The sequence below is a fragment of the Phoenix dactylifera genome, chromosome 8, assembly GCF_009389715.1.
Source record: "Phoenix dactylifera cultivar Barhee BC4 chromosome 8, palm_55x_up_171113_PBpolish2nd_filt_p, whole genome shotgun sequence".
In the NCBI taxonomy this organism is placed as follows: Eukaryota; Viridiplantae; Streptophyta; class Magnoliopsida; order Arecales; family Arecaceae; genus Phoenix; species Phoenix dactylifera.
In genome coordinates this window covers 29,768,964-29,790,134 of record NC_052399.1, presented here as the reverse complement: position 1 = coordinate 29,790,134, position 21,171 = coordinate 29,768,964, and the positions used below count along the sequence as shown (strand labels likewise).

Here is a 21,171-nt window from a genome sequence, read left to right as displayed (position 1 = left end):
ATTGTATGTGCTGTCAACCCAGTTTAATCCAACTTGCCACTGGGTTGTCACTTATTATGCTCAACCTGTATTTACTAGTAGGGCAACCTCAGTTCACATTGCAGTACCTAAGAGGTTTTTCTGCCGTGGTGCATCTAACCAGTCAGATCACATAAAGAAGAAAAAGAAATTCAGAAAAAAGATGTAGAAATGACATGGAAATTTAAATGCGGGGAAAATAAACATGATCATATTTAAGGCAAAAAGATGGATCATAGGAGGTATGGGGCAATCTTTCACCATTTGGTTGATCTTTGAAGGGTTCATGATCGAGTTTCCTCATGATTCACTGACTACTTCCCACCAATCAGCCTATACTTCTCACAAATTGGAGAAGTGATGCCAAAAAGCTTGGAGCTTTTTGACACCCTTGATCCAATGTATTTGATTCATCCAATATCGTGATCCAATTGCGAAAAATTTGATGGGAGGAAATGCCTTCTCTCAAAAGGAGCATAGTCCATCTCGTCTGTGTGTGCATTTGAGCGCATGTGTGTGTGTGTTTTTGATATTAAGGAGATTGATTATAGTTTTCCAAATGGATTTAAAGCCAAAAGCATGGGCATGGCATCTTTTGTTATACAAATATGGTGAAAGTTTTGATCAGATATGCATAAACATTTGGAGCAGATAGTGTTTTGTGATTGGAGAGTGTATCCAAGGCAGGATGATGGGAGAGTGGTTGGTAAATTGTACCTGATATCATTGTGTTTCTTCTCTGGAAAGGCATGCAGAAAGTTTTATCTTGCAGACCTATCAATTAAGGGGCCTAATTGTGCAGTGGTTCTTTGATATTGTTTCTTAGTAATGTGTTGAAGCACACCAGTCTTAATCTGCTTGATGGCAAAGCTGTTACAAGCAATAGCTGTGCTTGTACATTTGGCAGGCTTCACCCACCAGTGTTTTGAGTGGTTGGAGCATGAGCTGGCATACGTGCCACTCAGCTACATCTCTACCATTCTTAGATCAATATAATTCATAAGAGAGAGATTGCACACACTTGGTTTTGCTGAGGAAGTGGTTGTTGAATTGTATTGCTCATTGATGTAGTTTTTCAGGGAGTAATGTTATGCTGTTTGCTCTGTTAGTAGTGGAAAAAAGGGATCACATTCTCACTTATGTTGGTGTCACTTCTGACAAATAGTATCCTCTGACTACTATGCGCACAGTTTCAGTTCATAGAGCTTTTTGACTAACGGATTTTGGCCTTCCATGTTTCCTTGATTTCAAGGATGCGGAAAAGTACAACCTTGGTCATCCAAGGAACTTCCACTACTTGAATCAAAGCAAGGCATATGAATTAGATGGAGTGAGCAACGCTGAAGAATATTTGAAGACAAGGCGGGCAATGGATATAGTTGGTATAAGTCTTGATAATCAGGTTTAGAAAATTAGAACTTTTCACATTTTCATTTGTATACCTTAAAATTCTTAGTGGAAAGCTGTTTTTGCTTTTCAAGGATGTCCTTTATCTCACTTATTTTTCTCCTTTTCTCAGGAAGCTATATTTCGCACCTTGGCTGCTATTCTTCATCTTGGTAATATTGAATTTTCTCCTGGCAAGGAGCATGATTCTTCAATTATTAAAGACTCGAAGTCTAACTTTCACCTTCAAATGGCTGCAAATTTGTTCATGTAAGTAGAAATTGTATATATTTATTTATCTGCAGCCCATGCTCATTCTTTTACTATGGTATGAAGTAGTTCAGTCCTTTTTGTACAATGTTAATTTTTTTACCAATGAGTTGGCCTTGTTGGATGCTAGGCTTAGTCCTGGTACGGGTGTTTTGTTGAGCATCACTGATGTAAAACATATAATACAGTAAGTTGTGATATTAGGATATCCTCCATAGTCCATACACACGTATATGTTTGTATGTGTGCATGCATGCTTGCTTGTGTGTGTGTGTGTGTGTGTACATGTTTACATAGTTATCTCCTGAACTTATACATCTAGCCTTCTGTTAAGGAAAAATGAAGTTTTTCGTTCTTCCTCTGCTTTGGAGTTTACACAAGCTGGAGATTCACATCTGGTGTGATGCTTGATAAAAGGAATGAGGGAAAATCTTCGAAAACAATCAGAAGGGGAAAATGCTTCGAAGATGAATCTGTTTGCATAAAATAATAAGGAATTCTCGATGATATTTAGCTGGAACAACCTGTTCTTTCTGAATACTCCAATTCAAGGCCAATTTTTCCTGTTCGACAAAAAGAAAGAAAGTGACTTTAGATAAGTCTTATATGTCAATGGCCTCTAATCAATGAATTGGTTAATGATTAATATGCAATTGATTAAATGCTACTTGAAAATGGTTGTTGAGAAATGAAATGTTCCAAATGATCTAGCTGATCATAGAATACGATTGGGACTTTAAAGCAAGACAACTGTAAGATTGATTATGCTAACTGTAATCATAAGCACTTCTTGTCCCAGTTCCAACAGTGTTGGGGAGGATAGAGTTAGTAAATTTTAACCAACCAGGCTTCACTGACAGATCAGATTGCATAGAGCGACAAAGAGAAGACGATAGTATGAGTATACACAATGATAAAGTAAATATTTGGTAATCCTATGAAGGATTAGGCTAGCAAATATATGACAGCTTTGGGGTGCACTAATATATGGTGCAATGGAAACATTTGAGATGGCTTGCCCAAATGCATGCACCATTTGAGTGGTCAGGAAAGAGAAGGGGGCACCCAACTGAATGAGAATGTTAAAGTGATTTGAAGGCATTTCCCATTTCAGAACTGTGTATGTGATTATGTGTGTAGTGTTTACTCCTGCTCATGAATGTATGTGTGTGCTTGCATATTCGTGTCTGTTTAAGCATTTGATAACATCCATGCCAACAACAATTCCAGCCAATTTAGGATAAAATTCCTAGACATCGTATGAGGTGTACATGTATCAAACTAGAGGCTGCAAACTGTATTCAATTTACAGTCCTTGGTTGGCTCATAATCCTCTTACTCAAAATCATCATCTATTTAATACCTTTGTCCCTTTTTATATGACTAACTTAATAATTCTTATATAAAACTTTTGCCTTTTATGTATTGATGCCTGTTCTGAGTTACTGCATTCATGCAAATTTGTTCTGCATCAGGTGTGATCCGGATCTTATGCTCGCGACGTTGTGTTCTCGCTCCATACAGACTCATGAAGGAAATATTATTAAAGCACTTGACTGTGCTGCTGCTGCATCTAATCGTGATGCTTTAGCCAAGACTGTATATGCACAATTGTTTGACTGGCATGCGCCTCTTTTCTTATTCATTTTTTGATTTAAATAATATGGAAAATTTTCTGCTTCATTGGTTTTAACCTTTTCTTTTCAGGCTTGTTGAAAACATTAACAAGTCTGTTGGACAGGATTTGGATTCCAAGATACAGATTGGTGTCTTGGACATTTATGGCTTTGAGTGCTTTAAAAATAACAGGTGATTGACTAAACATGTCTTTCTAGTTTTGTTAGTTTGTATCTTAATACCATTGATGTATTTGACTAAACATGTCGTGCTTATATATTCTTAGTGAGAGTTTAAAATTATTTACTTTCATTTCTCTCCCTTTTTTAAAAAAAATTTGTTGCGGAACATCTTGTTTTCCCAACACATTGGTTTGTTGCCTTTTGTTTTGCCGCATTTATTGGTTGTTAGTGTCATTAGAGGTTAACTTATTGATTTGCAAAATGTAGTCCTATATGTCTTGAACCGTAAGGAGCACCTATTGTTGGGAAGGGTAACTGTTGGAGTCGCAATGGAATGGACTGTAGAATGGCTAATAAGGGTTATGGTTTAAAACCAAAACCATTGCCACCTGAGTGATGCAATCCCCAATCCCCCATCCCCCACCCCCCACCCCCCACCCCACCCAAAAAAATGTCCATTATTCTGCAAGACGTAAATGGTTTCTATTGCAGTTTTTTTTGTATCTGATTTAGGTCTTCCTAATGGACTTTAGTTTTTGAGGTTTTCAAAATGACAGGATTTCTACAAAAATAAACATGTGGGAAGCAGAAGTCTGTCTTCAAGAGAATTAGGTTGTATTCAAATGGAAAGTCCTTTTATAAGATCATGATTCATATGTAACATACACATTATGCATACACATATACACAGATGTGTAATTTAAAATAAGGTTGTTACTCATGGTCCAGGTGTATATAATAGAAAAATATCTAAAATTGAACAAAATATTTCTTTTTAAGGTGATGAGGCTAGATTATAATCTAGAATCATGAGGAATCCTCTGCAGGGCAAGGGCATAAAATTAGAGCAAAATATATATGTGAAATGTAACCTTTATATCTTTTTTGTTTATTCCAGGACATTTGTGGATCTAGTGGTGTAATAGAGCTGGCCTTAATAAGCTAGAGCCAGCTAGATGCCCTTGATAATCTGCAGGGCTAGCTTCAGCTTGGCTCGTTCAGGCTTTAGATATGAACGGAAGCTCAGATATGAGCTCAAGCAAATAGCTCAACTTGTTTGTAGGGCTTAAACCCAAAGAATCCATGTTCAAAGTATACAAGAATAAATGTAGTAGTGAGATACATTGACATAACTGAGTAATTGTTAAAGTGCATGTAAAGTATACAAATAACGAGAAATTAAGAGCTCTCCCCATCCTGACGCCTTTAACAAGACATTTACGTGAAACAGAAAGGATCATGAATTATTGAAAGAAAAAATAATACTATCAAACAATTATCTTTTAGACAAAGTACTATATGCTGTAGCAACTCATTATTTAGGAATTGGCGACACCCTGCTTCATACGAAGCATATTGCAAGAATGTGTCAATAAAGGAAATGAGCGAGCCACCTTGCAATACTGCAAAATTTCTAAAAAATGCAAATACGAAAGCAAAATACTTATGAATGGCCTTTCATGCGATGAAGCTATGATTAACAGAAGAAATATGTTAGAAAGGCCACATATTCATGCTTAAAAAGGAATGCGATAAAGACAGTAAACAAGACCCTAATATGAAGCAAGGAGTGAGCCCATCTTGCTTCACAAAATTTAGATTAGCATGATGCTGGAGAGGTTGGTATTACGATCAAACATCAAAGTAGACTATCAGCATTCTAGTGCAAGGGAAAATGTAGAAAAGGGGGATCAGATTTGTTAACTATTTAAGAAAGTGGGGTTGGGGGATGGGGGGTTTGTCTGTTAAGGTCATGGTTTATTTATTTGACAATACAATTCGGCCTGCTAAATCTGTTCTTGCCGTCACATGGTCCAGTAGTTATGTTGTTAAAATTAGATTTATTTTTCTCATGTGCTTATTATGTATTTTTTATGCTTAGTTTGTCTGGCTATTTCATCTTGTATTGCTGAGCTAGATAGTTGGGATAAGATGATGGTTACGACTTACGATAGAAGTGGCATCTTGTATTCCTGTCATGCAACTTGCAAATTTTCCCCTTTATTTCACCATGCTGATTGCCGTTTATTTTTATGCCAGCTTTGAGCAATTCTGCATTAACTTTGCAAATGAGAAACTCCAACAACATTTTAATGAGGTGAGCTTTACATGTTGTATTTCTGTTTTTTTTTTAATTGGTGCATGCTATCTTACCTAATTGTCCATTTCTATTTCAGCATGTATTTAAAATGGAGCAGGAGGATTACAGAAATGAGGAAATCAACTGGAGCTATATCGAATTCATAGATAATCAAGATGTTCTGGATTTGATTGAGAAGGTTTCTATTTGTTTATATATTAAACGCGGGCACAACTTTTTTCTAACTTCCAATCAGTACCTTCTAGGTCTTCTTTTTATTTTGCTAAAATAATCATATGGTCTCGTTATCTCGTCTTTCTTGCCATCAAATTGCTAGCCATTATCCACTAAATTTCTCCTATTATTTTTTTAAAAAAAATAGAAATTGGTTATTCCTTCTATTTTTTTATGAGTGTAGTTTTCTGCATGTATTTAAAGTAATAGTCAGTGTTCTGTTACAAATACATGGGCTATGAGAATGGAAAATAATAGTTGATATTGCGACCATTGTGGTTTATTGCACTCAAAAGTCTCGGGACAATGTGAACCAAACTAAAATTAATATATGATGTCGGGTCTAGCTTAGTAAATTCATATGTAGTTAAACCCAATGCAGAGCGATGGAGGAAGTGTGTTTAGTTTGGGTCCAAATTTCAGACTGGAAAGTACTTAGGTCAGGTAACGTCTGGGTTATACTGCTCACCAACAGGCTACCACAATCTATCTCTGGTTGATGGTAAATGTTATCAACAAAGGGAAGAAACTATTCCCTCGTTTTCTTGTTGGATCTGGAAGCAATGCTGGCAGTGAGCCTATTCCCTTATATCAATAAATTTAGAAAAGGCGGGTTGATGGTCTGGGACCAATGCTCATGTTGTATATAATGCCACAGCGCAGGATCACGTTGCATACACCATTTTCTTGAGAAGTAGAACAGAATAAAATTATGGCACATACATGTTGATTGCAAAATTATTTGAAACCTAGTGCTTTGTATTATCTGTTTAGGAAGTATTATCGAACACCTGAATATTATACTTAAGAGATCATAGAGAAATTATTTCTAAACATAATTAGTGAAAACCATGGAACCCAGTTGGGTCCTTGAGAACATATCAAATGTTATTTATAATCTGTTCTTAGAGCCTACTGGTTTTCTGTATTGTTAAACTGTAAAAAACATGTCTGTGTTAGTCTTTAGCATCACGAACTTGCTACACTTATCTTTTGTCCACTTTGACATTGTTCTTTTGCACGTTGTGCTCTCATGATTCATGCTGCTCCAAGAGATGACTCATGTTTCGAATATTTTTCTGCAGAGACCAATTGGAATAATCTCACTCCTGGATGAAGCTTGGTAAAGAAAATTTTCTTCTTCCATCTACGAAGTTGTGACTCCTGAAAGAGTGACCTGACTCTAACTAGGATTGCTTATATTTGTAGCATGTTTCCAAAGTCAACACATGAGACATTTTCTACCAAGCTGTTTCAGAGCGTCGGATCACATCCCAGAATAGAAAAGGCAAAGTTCTCAGAAACAGATTTTACCATATCCCACTATGCTGGGAAGGTATGTCAAACCTTCTAAAGCAAGACAATTGTCTGAAAAGTTTCGTCAAATAAAATGCAATTCCATGATGATTCTATTCTCTTACAGGTGACATATCAAACAAATTCTTTTTTGGACAAAAATCGAGATTATATTGTTGTAGAACACTGCAATCTTTTGTCTTCTTCACGATGTTCTTTCATATCTGGTCTGCTTGCTTCACTTCCAGAGTCTTCAAGATCATCATACAAATTTTCTTCTGTGGCTTCGAGATTTAAGGTATCAAACTTGCACATGCTGAAAAAGCTTGGTTTCCAGAACATTTAGCAATGGCTTGTATCATTAATGTCTCCATAATGTTTGTTCCTTGGGTTTGTGACAAATGGTAGCAAAGCAGCCAATCCTCTTTATGATTTGCATAATTACACTTGGATGCAATTTTTTATCCCCGGCGGGGATTGTCCTGCCATTGTCCCAGTGTTCTGATCAGCACATCTTGGGACATCCCTTGCCCCAAGTGTCGGGGCGGGGCGGGACAGTGGCGCGTCCTGTACCATGGGAAAATCAAGACAACCCCACCTAAGGGATTTAGAACCATGATTTTATATAGGGTAAGTACTGACCTATATTGGTTGGTACATGGCATGTCATATTGTCCTAGCATGGTACTAATTTTTGGCACACCCCACTTGCATGCATATGGTGTATGTGCTGTGCTATCTCCAGCATTGCATCATGTGTCAATACAGGGGTGTACCATGCAGGTAAAAACCTTGATGTTGGTTGTTATGCACTTCATCTCTACAAATTGGATCTTAAAATGTGTCATGCACATGAGAAGCATGGATAACGAGGAGAGGAACTGGGGTGCCTTAAGTGAGAAGCGAGAATAAGTAGAGATCCCAAATTTGTGGGATTTCTGAAATAGTTCCTTAAATGAGAAGAGAGAATGAGTAAAAATCCCAAATTTTGTGGGATTTCTGAAGTAGGATTTCAACGTCTTTGTTAAGCATCAGACTTCACTTTAACAGCTTGACTTTTTTTAAAAAAAGAGGGCAAGTCCAGTGAGATGCCTTCTAAGCTGATGGGAGGCTTGGTTTGTTTTTTAAGACACATATTTCTGCCACCTGTCTGGTTTCTTTATTCGTATGATTTAATGTGAGACCATTGAACGTCCAATTGACTGATAACATGGTAAGAGTTTCCATTGTATATGCTGTTGATAGATATAATCTATAGACTTGGATATCTGCGTTGGTGAAAATGTAGGATGGTTGAGTAGTCTTGTAAATCAGAAGTTTCTCACTGAAAGTTGTTAACGTACAAAAGATATATTTCGTTTGATTTTGTAAAGATGTTCATAAAAATCATATACTGTTCATTTGCTATGTAAAATTTATGTTTTGAAAGGTTTTCGGACTAGACCGGATAACTGGTAAGTTAGTCTTTTATTAATAATTAGTTTCTTGTTATTTGGAATGTCTTGGAAACATATTTTTATTATGTTTGCAATTTATCCCAGAAAGGAAAAAGAAATTTCACCCATATATATTTGCTTGTGAAACTGTGTCATAGTTGATTGTTGAATGTTACTACATAGAGGTTTCTTTTCCCAAGATTCTCTCTTGGTGATTTGCATAGCAGTTTCCCTTGTAAATGAACGGAGTTAACTTATGTCTTTCTTCATATTTGGCATGAGGTGTATTTAAATTAATTATGCATTTGTACAATGTTATATTAAGGAGTTTGTCAAATCAGTGACTGACCAAGTTGGTTTCCATCTAAAACCGCTACAACTTTTGTTTGCATTTATTAAGGGTGGAGATAACCCTTATTGTGTACGCCTTTTTACAAGAATGAAGTTTTTGAGTTGTTAAGACATGTGCTTTGCTGGTACGGCTTATGAAAGAAGATCTAAAGGTTGGTTAAATTGAAGGTTGCTAGAAGTTCTTTTGAACAAATGACCCTTTCAAGGCTGAGTTCTTCATTATCTTTTCCTGGCATGGTTTTACATACTGAATCATACGGGCCAGTACGGGGCATATCATATTGAGCTGGTACGGTCCATACTGAAACTAAAAACACAGTTTGCCAGAGAGTGAACTCAGTGAAACACACGATGGCTTATCAGACTTGAATTTTATTTCAAATATTACAAATAAGGCAGTAAAGAGAATGCATGAGAAGTGGTAATCTTGTGATTGTAGTGTTATGCAATTTTATCCATTTAGAGAAAAATCTAAGGATGCTGCTCTTGTTGGTGAGAAGGCCACAGCTTGCTGAAAATGCTACTTCATACCCTTCTCTGCTTGAGAGAATGGTAATCTACAGGAATTGTGCTGATTTTGTGAGTTTGGCTCATAAGAATTCTTTCTCTAGATTTCTACCAACCTGGAGGACTAGTTAAAGGAAAGGATTTTGTAATTGGATGAAAGGTACTTGGTGGGGGATTTCCTGATTCCAACTTTGTTGGAGCTCTTCCAATTTTGAGATACATTTTCAATTCCCTTTTTTTTCAGTAACAATTTATTATGCTTTTGGTTTTCTAGAGGTGCTAATTTTGGCCAAGTCAGCAAAAGGCCTCTTCAAATCTACAAGAAGTTGAATGTACCATCTCTCACATGTTTGCAAGATATGGTTTATATTGTATTATAGGGACTTAATGAGCAAGTAGCCTTGCTTGAAGAAGTAGAAATTCAAACTCCTTGCTGATCCTGAGCAGGGATAAGAGTTGATTTAATAGGGAATTGTGCTTGCTTCCATAGTTGTTGGGAGAAGTTCTAGGAGATAATTCTTTGTGGATACAGTTTTGTTAGATAAGGTGTTTAAAAAGAAGATTTAGATATGTGTGAATCAAAGTTTTAAATACTGGTGCCGAACCCAGATCTGTTAAGAGGACTTTTCTTTGGTCAAGAGCAATAGCCAATATGGGGCGTTCTAGTAGAAGACTGAAGTTGTTTAATGACTTAATCAGAATTTGAAATGGGTTGCTGTTCCTACTAAAGGAAGCATTTGTACTGAGGTAAAGATGGTTACCAGTATTAAGTGTCTTTAGTTGGTCTCTATCTAGTCAAGATGGTTATTGTGTGTAGTTTGTGTTTATTCATCTTAATAATGGTATCCATGATTGTTCCAAAATATTAATTTGAAGTTCTGCTGAATTATCCATTTATGATTACCAGAACATTCCTTTTTTTCTACCACTGCACATTTAGTGCCATGTTAAACTGGATTTTGTGTGCCAAGAAAAATTTGCATTTTATTGTTTTTTAAGTTTTATGTAATCTGTTTTGAGTTTCATAGTTTTTCTTCATTCATCATTTATATTATCTCTTTCACTCATTGGTGCTTGTGTTATTTCTCGTAAATCTCTTATTTATTTTGCAAGTCTCTTGGTTGTTAATTTTTCTATTTGACATGTTTTGTCAACTAATCTTCCAAGCAACAACTTCAAGCCCTTATGGAAACACTCAACTCAACAGAGCCTCATTACGTACGCTGTGTAAAACCAAACTCTTTAAACCGTCCTCAAAAGTTCGAGAATCAGAGTGTCTTGCATCAATTGCGATGTGGGGTAAGTAGCATTTCTTTTGCTTGTTTTTAGTATTATTCTGTTCGAGGCTTGTTAGATGTGGTACTTGTCATCTGATGCTCATCTGGAATCTGTTTCTGAAACTTGTTTGTTTTTTTTGTTTAATCTTCTTGATTATGCCTGCAGCATATTCTTTTATATATATTGGTGTGTTGTCTTTCTTATATATACACTTGTTGTCTCAAGGAACTGTAGATGTCTACTTGCTGCAGACAAGAAAATTTGGATGTACTCAATGGTTTAGGCATCGGTATTGACACCTGTGCAGGTCACCTTCTGCTGCAACATGTGCTATGCTGTGTGGCACAAGTGCTGTTCGGCAACAAAGCAAAAAATAAATTAAAAGAAAACTAAAAGCCCATTTTAGTTAAAAATATTAAGAATGGATTTAACAGGTGCTGTGCTGAGCCCGTAATAGCTTGGAATGACCAGCACTTGAAACCAGAAATACAGAATGTTATCCTCTATCATTAAGATTCAAAAATCATAGCTTATGCTGTGCAAATTTGAAGGTTTTGCTTCTATTCTTTAACTGATCAAACAATGTTCCTTGTCTAAGATCTGGTAAGATTGATATTTTTGCTTTGACATCTGGGGAATTGTTTTCTCCTGTCATCATACAGTTAATGCAGGATTATTTGCTTTGTCTGCAATAATGATGAAGTCATTGGCAATTCTTGTTGCTCAGTATACATTAGATTATTTCGACAGCTGACATGCATGCAATATCAGCGTGTTAGGTTCAGTGACTGTGGACCTATGTAATTTGTTTTCTTGCTCGTTCATCTACTATTTAATTGCATATGCAGTAATAGTCATCTTACGCATGTTATCTTTATCAACCATCCGTTTCAACCCTTTGGAGGGAGTGAGATACTGCAGGATGTCCAACAATGACCCTAGATATACTATGCTTCACCATTGGCTGCTTTCCTTTGTCCCAGTTACCACTGTTTACTTTCTGTAGTCATACCTGCCTCATGCCTCATTGATTTTTATGCTGTTTGATTTGAGACCCTGTTAGTTTTTGTATTTATGCATATCGTTGTTTGTCACGTTTATATTCATGTGCTGAGAAAATAAATGGTGTTTTTTTTTTGGAAAAACCGGATATATTATATGATCCTTAAGTAAATACATCCATGAGAATCAGCATGTGGAATATTCAAAAGCTGAGTGGGAGCCATAGAAATAGAAGTCTATAAAGTGGTCCTTGTATAGTTGGTTACATAGGTTGCAACCCTGTCTGCTGCACTGTTTGCTTCCCTATACACATGTCGCCTCAGAAAAAATGGTGTCTTTGCTGCCTAGATGTATAACGTTCACATTTTCTGTTGGTCCATTCTGGAGAACAACAATCTTTTCTGTTACATGTATCTGCACATAGTTCTCTTGTTCACTTATCAATGATGGCCTGCCTCTCTACCATCTGAGAAGAATATCACTTGTATATACTGTTCAAATTTGCGTTGCCCCTCTTTCATTTAAGCAGAATATTGCTTTCTTTATATGATAGTGTTTAGTGATCTCTGTATGGAAAGCAGATCTGTAATGTTCATGTCTCTCAATTCCCTGTTTCTTATACATTAGATTACAGTATATAGTAGATCTCAATATCTGATAGCCTATGATTTCCATTTTTCTGGATGAGGTTGATGTTGAGAGACTGATAAAATATCTTTTATGTATTTATGGTGGAACATCATTTCCAGATGGATTATGCTTGGACCTTGGTGCAATATGATCTAATGCCTTACGCTTCTGCTGCCTTTGCAATTCATCTAAACTCTATAGACAATCTACCGGCTTTATTCAAAATCTACTTGTTTCTACATCATGCTTTAACATATTTAGGTACATCTGGGATGTATAGTAATTGGTCTATAACTTTTGTATCTTTGTTAAACTTCACTCTTTCCTATTTAAATTTAAGTGTTTTATGTTATCTGGTTGGAAATTTATTAGTTGTGCATCAGGGTTGATATTTTTCTGTTCCATATGTTGTGCATATTTTTCTGTTTAACATTTTTTTCTTTGAGGTGCACGGAGTATGTGATCATGACTTTGGGTTCTATATAGGGTGTCCTGGAGGCTGTTCGGATAAGTCTTGCTGGTTATCCTACTCGAAGGATTTATTCTGAATTTGTAGATCGGTTTGGACTTCTAGCACTGGAGCTCATGGATGGAAGGTGGTTAATTAACTTTTTGTGCACCTTCTTACATGTTCTTTCCTGGATAGGTTTTATCCACTACCCTTTTTTTAACTGATCTTTTTTCAGGGGATTTTCTCGCACAAACTTTTTTGGTAATTGGGAAAGAACATTTGCTTTTATGGAATTGAATGGTTTAACCAAACAAGTAGATACTTATGTGCATTCATACAAGTAGACCATTTTAAGAATATATAGTGGTTAGCTATGTATTACTCATAAGGAAGACTGATGTAAGGTCAAAGTTTAGGATGATTGTTAAAGAAAGGTACATCAATATGGAAAGTGTTCTTTCTTAATCAGCAAGTATGCAAACATTGGGATGGAAGATTCTGAACTCATTATCCTGCAATTAATGCACTTGAATCTCTTGCTTAAGATATTGCCGGGATGTGGAGTCAATTGAGGTTAAAATAAGTTCTGAATATCATAAATGAACTTCCTCGTTGGATGAATTACCAAAGAAAACTGAAATATAGGAGAAACTTTGTCAGCGAATCAACTAATTCAGCACATCTAGGCTTGTAAAAGAGATGTTCCTACGAATCAACAAAAGTTGGAAGTAGCATAACATGGACAATCCAATATCAAATGTTCAGTTGAAAAAGAACATAATTTGGAAAATAAGTTTTTAGAATGCAAGAAGGATTTCATCATTTTAAGTACGAAAAGAAGAGGGTCCTTTGTCATAGAGTCAGCCAAAAGGCTTAACCTTAAGCTATGGGGTGGAGGACTGTCCCTGGCTTATAAACCCATTTGGCACCCTTGGGACAATTCTCCCCCACCCGACCTGACTCTGATGCCACCTGTCATGGACTTACAGCCCGATAGCTTAAGATTAAGCTTTTCAGGCTATGATCCTGTGGCACCCTGCATGAATAGGCATTTGACAAGGTAGTGTTGTTATCACAAAGGAACACATCCAAAGGATGAGATTAATACTGTGGAAGAAGACTTGGTCTCTATGGTAATTAAATTCTTAATAGTCAATGTAGGCATCAATTTGGTTTGTTTTGGTGCGACCTACCATGTGACTCCACATGGAATGCTTTCTGATTGTTGGAGATAATGATGCATTGTTGGTGATAGCTTATAACTATTTGTGCCTAATTATTCAACACTATTACGTTGAGAAATTGGTTACTATATGGAGCTAATATAATGTTATCTATACCTCATGGTGAAGGCTCTGTGAAACCATAAATTAATTTTATTGTTAATATTGTGTTTGTGCAATAAAATATTTTTGGTGTAGCATGCCATCTCTTTTTCTTTCACTACAAGAATTCTTTGATTATAGACTCATCATTTTATGATTTTACCATGTATTTCTTTTTCTAACTCACTATTTGGACTTGGTCCTCACCGAGGTTCTAAAACTTGGTTCTGGAAGTTTGATATTTATTTCCTTGGGTAGAGTTTTGGTTTTGACAGTTATAACAAATTTGCTTTGAGTTTCGGTAAAAAAAGTCAAAAAATAAAATAAAATTAAGACAAAGTGATAGGATTTGACATGTTATTTTACATCATTTTATTGGAAGTTGAGTTATCTAGGATCATAATTTGCATAGTTGTAGACTTGTAGTGTTAGGCTGAACTAAACTGTACTAAAGCTAAACATATTAAATTATTAAAGGGGTGTACCAGTTTATTGAGGATCAGGGTCAAATAGAGCCTGTTTAATCATAAAAATGATCAATCTTAGTAGACAAGAGCATTAAATTAATTTCATGTACCCATTCAATATCACTTGCTGTTGTGAAGTAGGTAATGCAAATAACAATGGTTATCACCTCCATCATGGTTAGTGGGAGTACTTATGGTGATGAAGATGATAATGAGATAGGTCACCACCATGTTCAAAGATGTCATCATATCATCATGGGTAAGCAATTCTTTTGTTAGAAATGTTGTGGCTGTCCTCTTCAAGTTGCAAAAGTATCAGAAATGTATGTCTTGTGAGGGCTGTGTTTGAACAGTTTGACTCAGAATTAGTCTAGCTCTAGGTTAACCTGACTATGACTGAATATATCTTGGTTTCTCAAATGACCTACATATGTATCATCCGTTTGTGCACAGTTGCCTCGAGTGTTAAAACGGATGCTCTTTTTATCCATGTGTCTCTTGAGCCAGCAAGTGAGGGTCACCAATGCCAAGGTCAAATGTATGAGCACCATCTCTTGCATCAGACCCTTCAGCTGCTGCATCATCATCATGACTATCACCAACAACAGAGCTATCCTCTTTTGCATATTCTAGTCAAACTAATTTTCAAGTCTTATGTCACATGACACTAGCTCACCATCTTTAGCTTGGCTAGTGCTCTCTTGTGATGCCTTATAAAACTACTCATTATCTCTTTCATCCATTAACTTATTCTCGTTTGTTCTAGTCCATTCATTTGATGGATTGTTATTGTCAAACATCTGGTCCAAATCAGCAAATTGAAGTCCATTTTGAGATAGTTTCTGCAGTTTCAGCCCAAAATGCTGAAACCAGCTAAATTGGTCCTGTTTCAAGCCAAAACCAAAACTATCTGCTGTTTTGGTTGAAACTGATGGGTTCTGACTGAAACTCCAATCCTTGAATTCCTTAAAAATTTTTGATCAATTATGATGTTCATAGAATGCATTACTATTATGTTGTTGATAATTTGTTTTCGCTTTTGGATTCTAAAAAATCTGTTTAGCTAAATTTAGTGGTTATTTTTATTGACTGTAATTGTAACTACAGGTCCTTACAAGAAACCTTTTTTTTTTTTATTTTTTTGGTTGATTTATGTTTTACTTTAGCTTCTACCTGATATAGTTTAATCTTATCACCAAGATGTTGGCATCCACTAGGTAATATGGCATACATTCAAGCCATCGAGCAGTGTTTTAAATGGCTACTGCAGCATCCAGGCCGACTGCATAGAACCTATGTGGTATGTGGGATGCATATATGGGTGCTCATGTAGTTAGTATTTCTTTAGGACTTGAAAACTAAATAAAATTTATTAAATAGAACACCAATGGCAATCTTTTGATAAATACTAGTAATATTAATAACAATAGCATTTAAAATTAGTGCTTACTACTTAGTATTTGATTCCTAATGAATTGCAATTAACATATTGATATTATGGTTACACACATATCCTGCCCACCTAAAATCCATATCCAACCCAACCATCTGCTTGAACCTGGGCTCTTTGCAAGGACCTGCATGACCATGGGCCAAATATGTGGTTGTGAAATGCTAGAAGGCCAACATGTGATACCATACAACGATGAGCAGCTGCATATACAGCAACATAATGCTGATCCTGCTGCATATGCTTCTGCATAGTGCTTACTCTTTTTGAATGCATAATGCGGTATGATCAGGGGAATGCTTCTGCATTTGCAATGGCATATACTACATTTTAAATCAGTGCCATAGAGTATATCAGTACTTGTATATGTGGGTATTGTTTTTTTTTTTTTGGAGGGGGGAAGTTGGGGTGGTGGTTGGTGCAAATGATAGGTGGGTTGGAATGTGTTGTAGACGGCCATTCTTGTAGCCCCAAGCTTGTGCAATACTCATGCTGTACTCCTTAAACTGCATATGAACCTTGTCTGTCATCTTTCTCTTGAACCTAGAGCACACCTTTAGTGGTTTATGTAAGGCCTAGTTGTTAAATGTTGTGCTCAAGTTACCAGTCAAGTGTGAATGGCAAGGTCATTATTGCTCAAGTTCTTTAAACTTTTTAATTGAGGGTAAGGTCCTAAGATCATGCAAAGGATGAACCCTCCTATGGCCAAAATATAATTCTGGTATCCCCTTAACTATTTGTGCATTCGCTGATGAATTATTCAAACTGTAGGCTTTCCACTGTTTTCTTTTAATGTTCTAGGCAGATTTTTTTAGCTGACGGTTCCTATTGGTACCCTCTATAGTGCTTATGCTTGTGTATGCCATATTTTGGTGGGATTGCCACTCAGAGACTAATGGTCTATATCATCCTTTTGGAATTTTGTGGTTTTTCCAGATTTTGCATTTTTATGTTCTAAAATCATTCAGTCTTATTTGTTTGGCAGTTACGACGAAAAAGTTCTGACCGAGAGAATCCTCCAAAAGATGAAGCTCGACAACTTTCAGGTGTTCTGCTGCACTGTCATGAAAATATTTTCAATAGTTTTGTTTGCATATCTTGTGATCAGATTGACAAAGTCTTTCCTTTTTCTTAGGGCTTTCTGCAAATATACCCATGCAAATATAGCTTGCTTTATATTTACCCTCTGAAAATTATTATTTGTATATATACCTCTCAAATCATCTTGTTTTTTGAACGGATACCCCTCCCATTAGATTTTTAGATGAACTTTTTTGAGTATAAGACCTTATTAACCTTTTGCATTAACACCCCTGAAAAATGTATCTAAAAGTTAAGTTCTTTGCATTGCAAACTAAATGCTAAATTTTTTCAGACGTATTAACGTAAAAGGATAATATTCTCAAATGGTACTCAAAACCATGGTTTGTCGTACCGGTCGGTATGAACCGGTCCGGCCCTAGACCGGTACCGAATCCACGTGGAATCCGGTACCAGATGGTTTTTTTAGGAGAGCCGACCGGTACGTTGTCCATACCGGTCGGTAACGGCCGGTACGTTGTCCGTACCGTTCGGTATCGGCATCGTACTGGCCGGTCGCACCGGTACGTCAATTTTTTTCAAAACAACCACAGCGTCTCGCGCTGTGGTTTCAGAAACCACGCACCGTGCGTGATTGCAGAAATAAGTGGCCGTGTCGTCCACTTAATTTTTTAAAAATGTTGTGGCCTTTCGGCCACGGTGCCGAGAGGCCTCTTCTTTCTTTTGAAAAAAAGAAGTTGCTGAGAGGCCACTTCTCTTTGTTTTGAAAAAAGGAAGTGGCCTCGGCCACTTCTCATTCTTTTGAAAAAAAAAGTGGCCGACAACAGCCACTTCTTTTTTTAAATATGATGGCCGAAAGGAGACAGCAGGCGATGAAGACGGCACTCGTCCTGCTCCTCTGATTTCTCACTCGTTCGGCTATAAAAATCGAACGAGAGCATCCAGGAAAATCATAAATCCAGCGAGCCTCTAAGGGGTAACCAGAGAAGGGAAGATTTGAGTGATAGCCCACAATTTCAGGAGGTCCTTCCCAATGGAAAGTGTCGAGGAGGAGACTTGGACCAGCATCGATGAAGGTTCTGGTGGTGATGGATCTTCTAGCCATGGAGGGAGCGGAGGACAATATGGTACTTATGAGACACAACCGGAGTGTGGTCTTCATTTCACCGGTGATTCCCAATTTACGGGTGCTACATAGGATACGGACCACGATCGATCACCTGATAGATTCCGTGAGGATATTATTGGATATAGAAGACGGGCTCCTCGAGGTCGTTCAGGAAGACAGAATACAGCTGCAGATGAGCTCGTATACGGACACATATTCTATTATCCACAGCCTCAGCCTGATGAATATGGATATGGTGCATCCGATTTTGCTTCCGCCATATTTGGATACCCCCCTATCCAATTAAAGGACACCTCTCAGAGCCAGAGCGTGAGCGAGAGATCCTACAGTTCTTATAACCTGGCGCGCGTTCCTTCTGATTGAGTTGATCTGCCTCCTTCTGACTATGCATATGATTCGGATATCTATGAGAGCCATTGGCACTCGTTCCGATTTTAGATATCCGAGAGTGCTTTAAATGCATGTAAATGATTGTATCTTAATTTGAAGATATTTGATGTGTATCATTTTATCATTTGGAATGGGAGGAAGTAATAACATGCATCATCTATGTTTCAACTCTAAATTTAAACATAGAAACATCAAAAATCATAAAAAAAGCAATAAAAAAACATCAAACTTTATTTAATTTAAGATCCAACAGAGACAACACTTAAAAAAAAAGAACCCAAAACCTGGCTCGCCGTATTGGGCCCGTATGGTACCGGCCGGTACGAACCGGTACCGTACCGGTCTGGCCCGCCATCGGTACGCCGACTGGTACCGGTACGGCGGATCTTGGTCAAAATGATTATTTATTAACATCATTAGCTAAAAATCAAACGGAGGGGCATCGATGTAAAAACAAGGTGATTTGGGTGGTATATATGTAAATAGTGACTTAAGGAAGGCAAATATACCATAAGCCATGTTTGCAAGAGTGTATATATATGCAAAAACCCTTTTTCATATCCTTTGCTCTTTATATGATTTATTTATTTTAATTTTAAAGATTAACAAGGAAATAATATCGAAGAAAAAGATTAATAAGGAAGTCAATAATTTGAAAAGATACTTAATGTCAGCAAGTACTATAATTTAAAAGCTAAACTTCGCTATTCGTGAAGCTACATATGTAAATAAGTTATCTTTTTCTCTTTTCAATCATTGAAAAGGTGAGCATTCTATTGACTGCAATGATTAGATTTGATGAATTTCTTCAATAAAAATTTCGGACACCATAGTGATAACTGCTCGTTACATGACTTGCTAATAAAGCTTATCGGTTGAACTTTGTACATCCATGTTGTCCCAAGTTCTACAAGTCAAAGCTGCCCTTTCGTTTTTCTCCTGATGTGCTTGTGTGCCCTCAATGCCAGAATTGCCTTTTAACATATTCACCTTTTACTTCTTCGATATTGTTCTTTGACTCAATGAACACTGAATTTTTCCTTATCAATCTCAGTGAAATGGAAGTAGACCTGAAACTTTTTAATTTGCTTGCCTTTTAACTCTCTTAAAATATTGCAAGAATGTTGCAAACAAGTCAGTTATGAACATGCATGACCTCCACTATCAGAATGCACAAATTTTGTGAAAACTCTTACAACCTTGCAAGAATGTTGCAAACAAGTCTGTTACAAACTTGCATGAACTCCACTATTGCAACACATAAACTTTGTGAGAACTAATTTATTGATGTGAGAAGTCCTATACGTTAATTATAGAAGTTGACTAATGGACAAAACAGAAAGATTTGACTTCCAATGGGAATTGCAGAAATAATTGAAGTTGGGCGGTCCAAATTTGAAGTTGTTGCTTTTAAGTTGTATTGGACATTGACCACCTTTTTTGATTTGTATTTATATATGAGTAACGTGAAGGGTTCATGATAGTTTGACAAATGATGAAGGAAGCATATCAGTGACTATGAAGTGGATACAAACTTGATAAGTGTGAAATGTTAGGGCGTTGGAGAAACTTGGAATAACATTAGAGATGGACCTAAATTGTAATACTTGGCAAATGAAGATGCATAAAACTGACTGCGAATAGTTGGGAAGGCTTGATGATTATGAGGTTATGAGAGGTACATATGACTATGAGTAGGGAAAAGAAGAGTGCATTATAGCTCTATGAGACTGAGTCAAAATAAATCATTAACTAAAGACTAAACAATAAGTTTTCTGCATCATAGAAACTCGTAAATCTTGTTAGATGTATAAGAAATTCAAAGAGAAAACCAAGTCTGAAAATGCTTTATAGGAAGCTGTACAAGTATGATATTAACTAGTTTATTGATGCGAGAAATCCTATAAATTAATCAGAGAAGCTATTCTTTGAATGATTGGCAAAACAGAAGGATTTGACATTTGATGGGATTGCAGCAATAATTATAGTTAGGCAAGACTGTGAGAGGACAGCAAAATGCCATTCCAAATATCTTTTGTTTCTAGTTGTTATCCTAACTGGATTATCGCATTTTATTTATGCACTCATTTACCAGCTTATTAGTAATTTAGTCCCAAATTCTGTTTTACTTTTGCAGTTAGGCAGAACTAAGGTTTTCCTGAGGGCTGGTCAGATTGCAGCTTTGGATTCTCGGCGTAATGAGGTTTTGAATAATGCTGCAAGGTTTATTCAGGGTTGTTTCCGAACATTTATTGCTCGCAAAGCATTTATTGCAACTAGGGAGGCTGCAGTTACTCTCCAAGCATATTGCAAGGGTATGTTATTATCATCTGTTTTTCCAATTTTGCCTTCTAATTAGCTCTATAAGAGTACTTATGGTGCACAAAAGATTCTTGTACATGTCTATCTTATTTGACTGTCTTATGCTCTTCAGTTCTAAACTGTCTTGTAATGCCAATCGAATGGTAAACTCGTAGATGGCTAATATTATGTCATATTAGTGCATCTTGTGTGATTTAAATTTTGTAAGTTTTAACAGTCTATTTTGTGCTAGCGGGATGTCAAGCTGTATGCAGGGGCAACTGTGTATTGTGGTTTTTCAGATCTATCAGGTAAAAGAACGGTTCAAAG

The 21,171-nt window shown here is 36.6% G+C and overlaps 1 protein-coding gene across 4 annotated transcripts in view; it reads left to right on the top strand.

Moving 5' to 3' along the window:
• The window catches only part of LOC103704916 (protein OPAQUE1), a 52,518-nt gene that overhangs the window by 5,592 nt on the left and 25,755 nt on the right, over window positions 1-21,171 (top strand). For 3 of the 4 annotated variants that reach the window (XR_603694.4, XM_008788425.4, XM_026803784.2), the window contains 13 exons: window positions 1,271-1,420; window positions 1,538-1,674; window positions 3,150-3,296; window positions 3,382-3,483; window positions 5,514-5,571; window positions 5,651-5,752; window positions 6,873-6,910; window positions 6,997-7,123; window positions 7,211-7,381; window positions 10,545-10,676; window positions 12,774-12,883; window positions 16,966-17,026; window positions 20,678-20,855. Coding sequence is in view for 3 of the 4 variants with exons in the window: in XM_008788425.4 (XP_008786647.2) it covers window positions 1,271-1,420; window positions 1,538-1,674; window positions 3,150-3,296; window positions 3,382-3,483; window positions 5,514-5,571; window positions 5,651-5,752; window positions 6,873-6,910; window positions 6,997-7,123; window positions 7,211-7,381; window positions 10,545-10,676; window positions 12,774-12,883; window positions 16,966-17,026; window positions 20,678-20,855 (1,513 nt within the window). In the remaining variant the exon portion in view is untranslated. Of the gene's footprint in view, window positions 1-1,270; window positions 1,421-1,537; window positions 1,675-3,149; window positions 3,297-3,381; window positions 3,484-5,513; window positions 5,572-5,650; window positions 5,753-6,872; window positions 6,911-6,996; window positions 7,124-7,210; window positions 7,382-10,544; window positions 10,677-12,773; window positions 12,884-16,965; window positions 17,027-20,677; window positions 20,856-21,171 lie in introns of those variants that run through there. The other variant, XM_039129487.1, reaches the window with a different exon arrangement.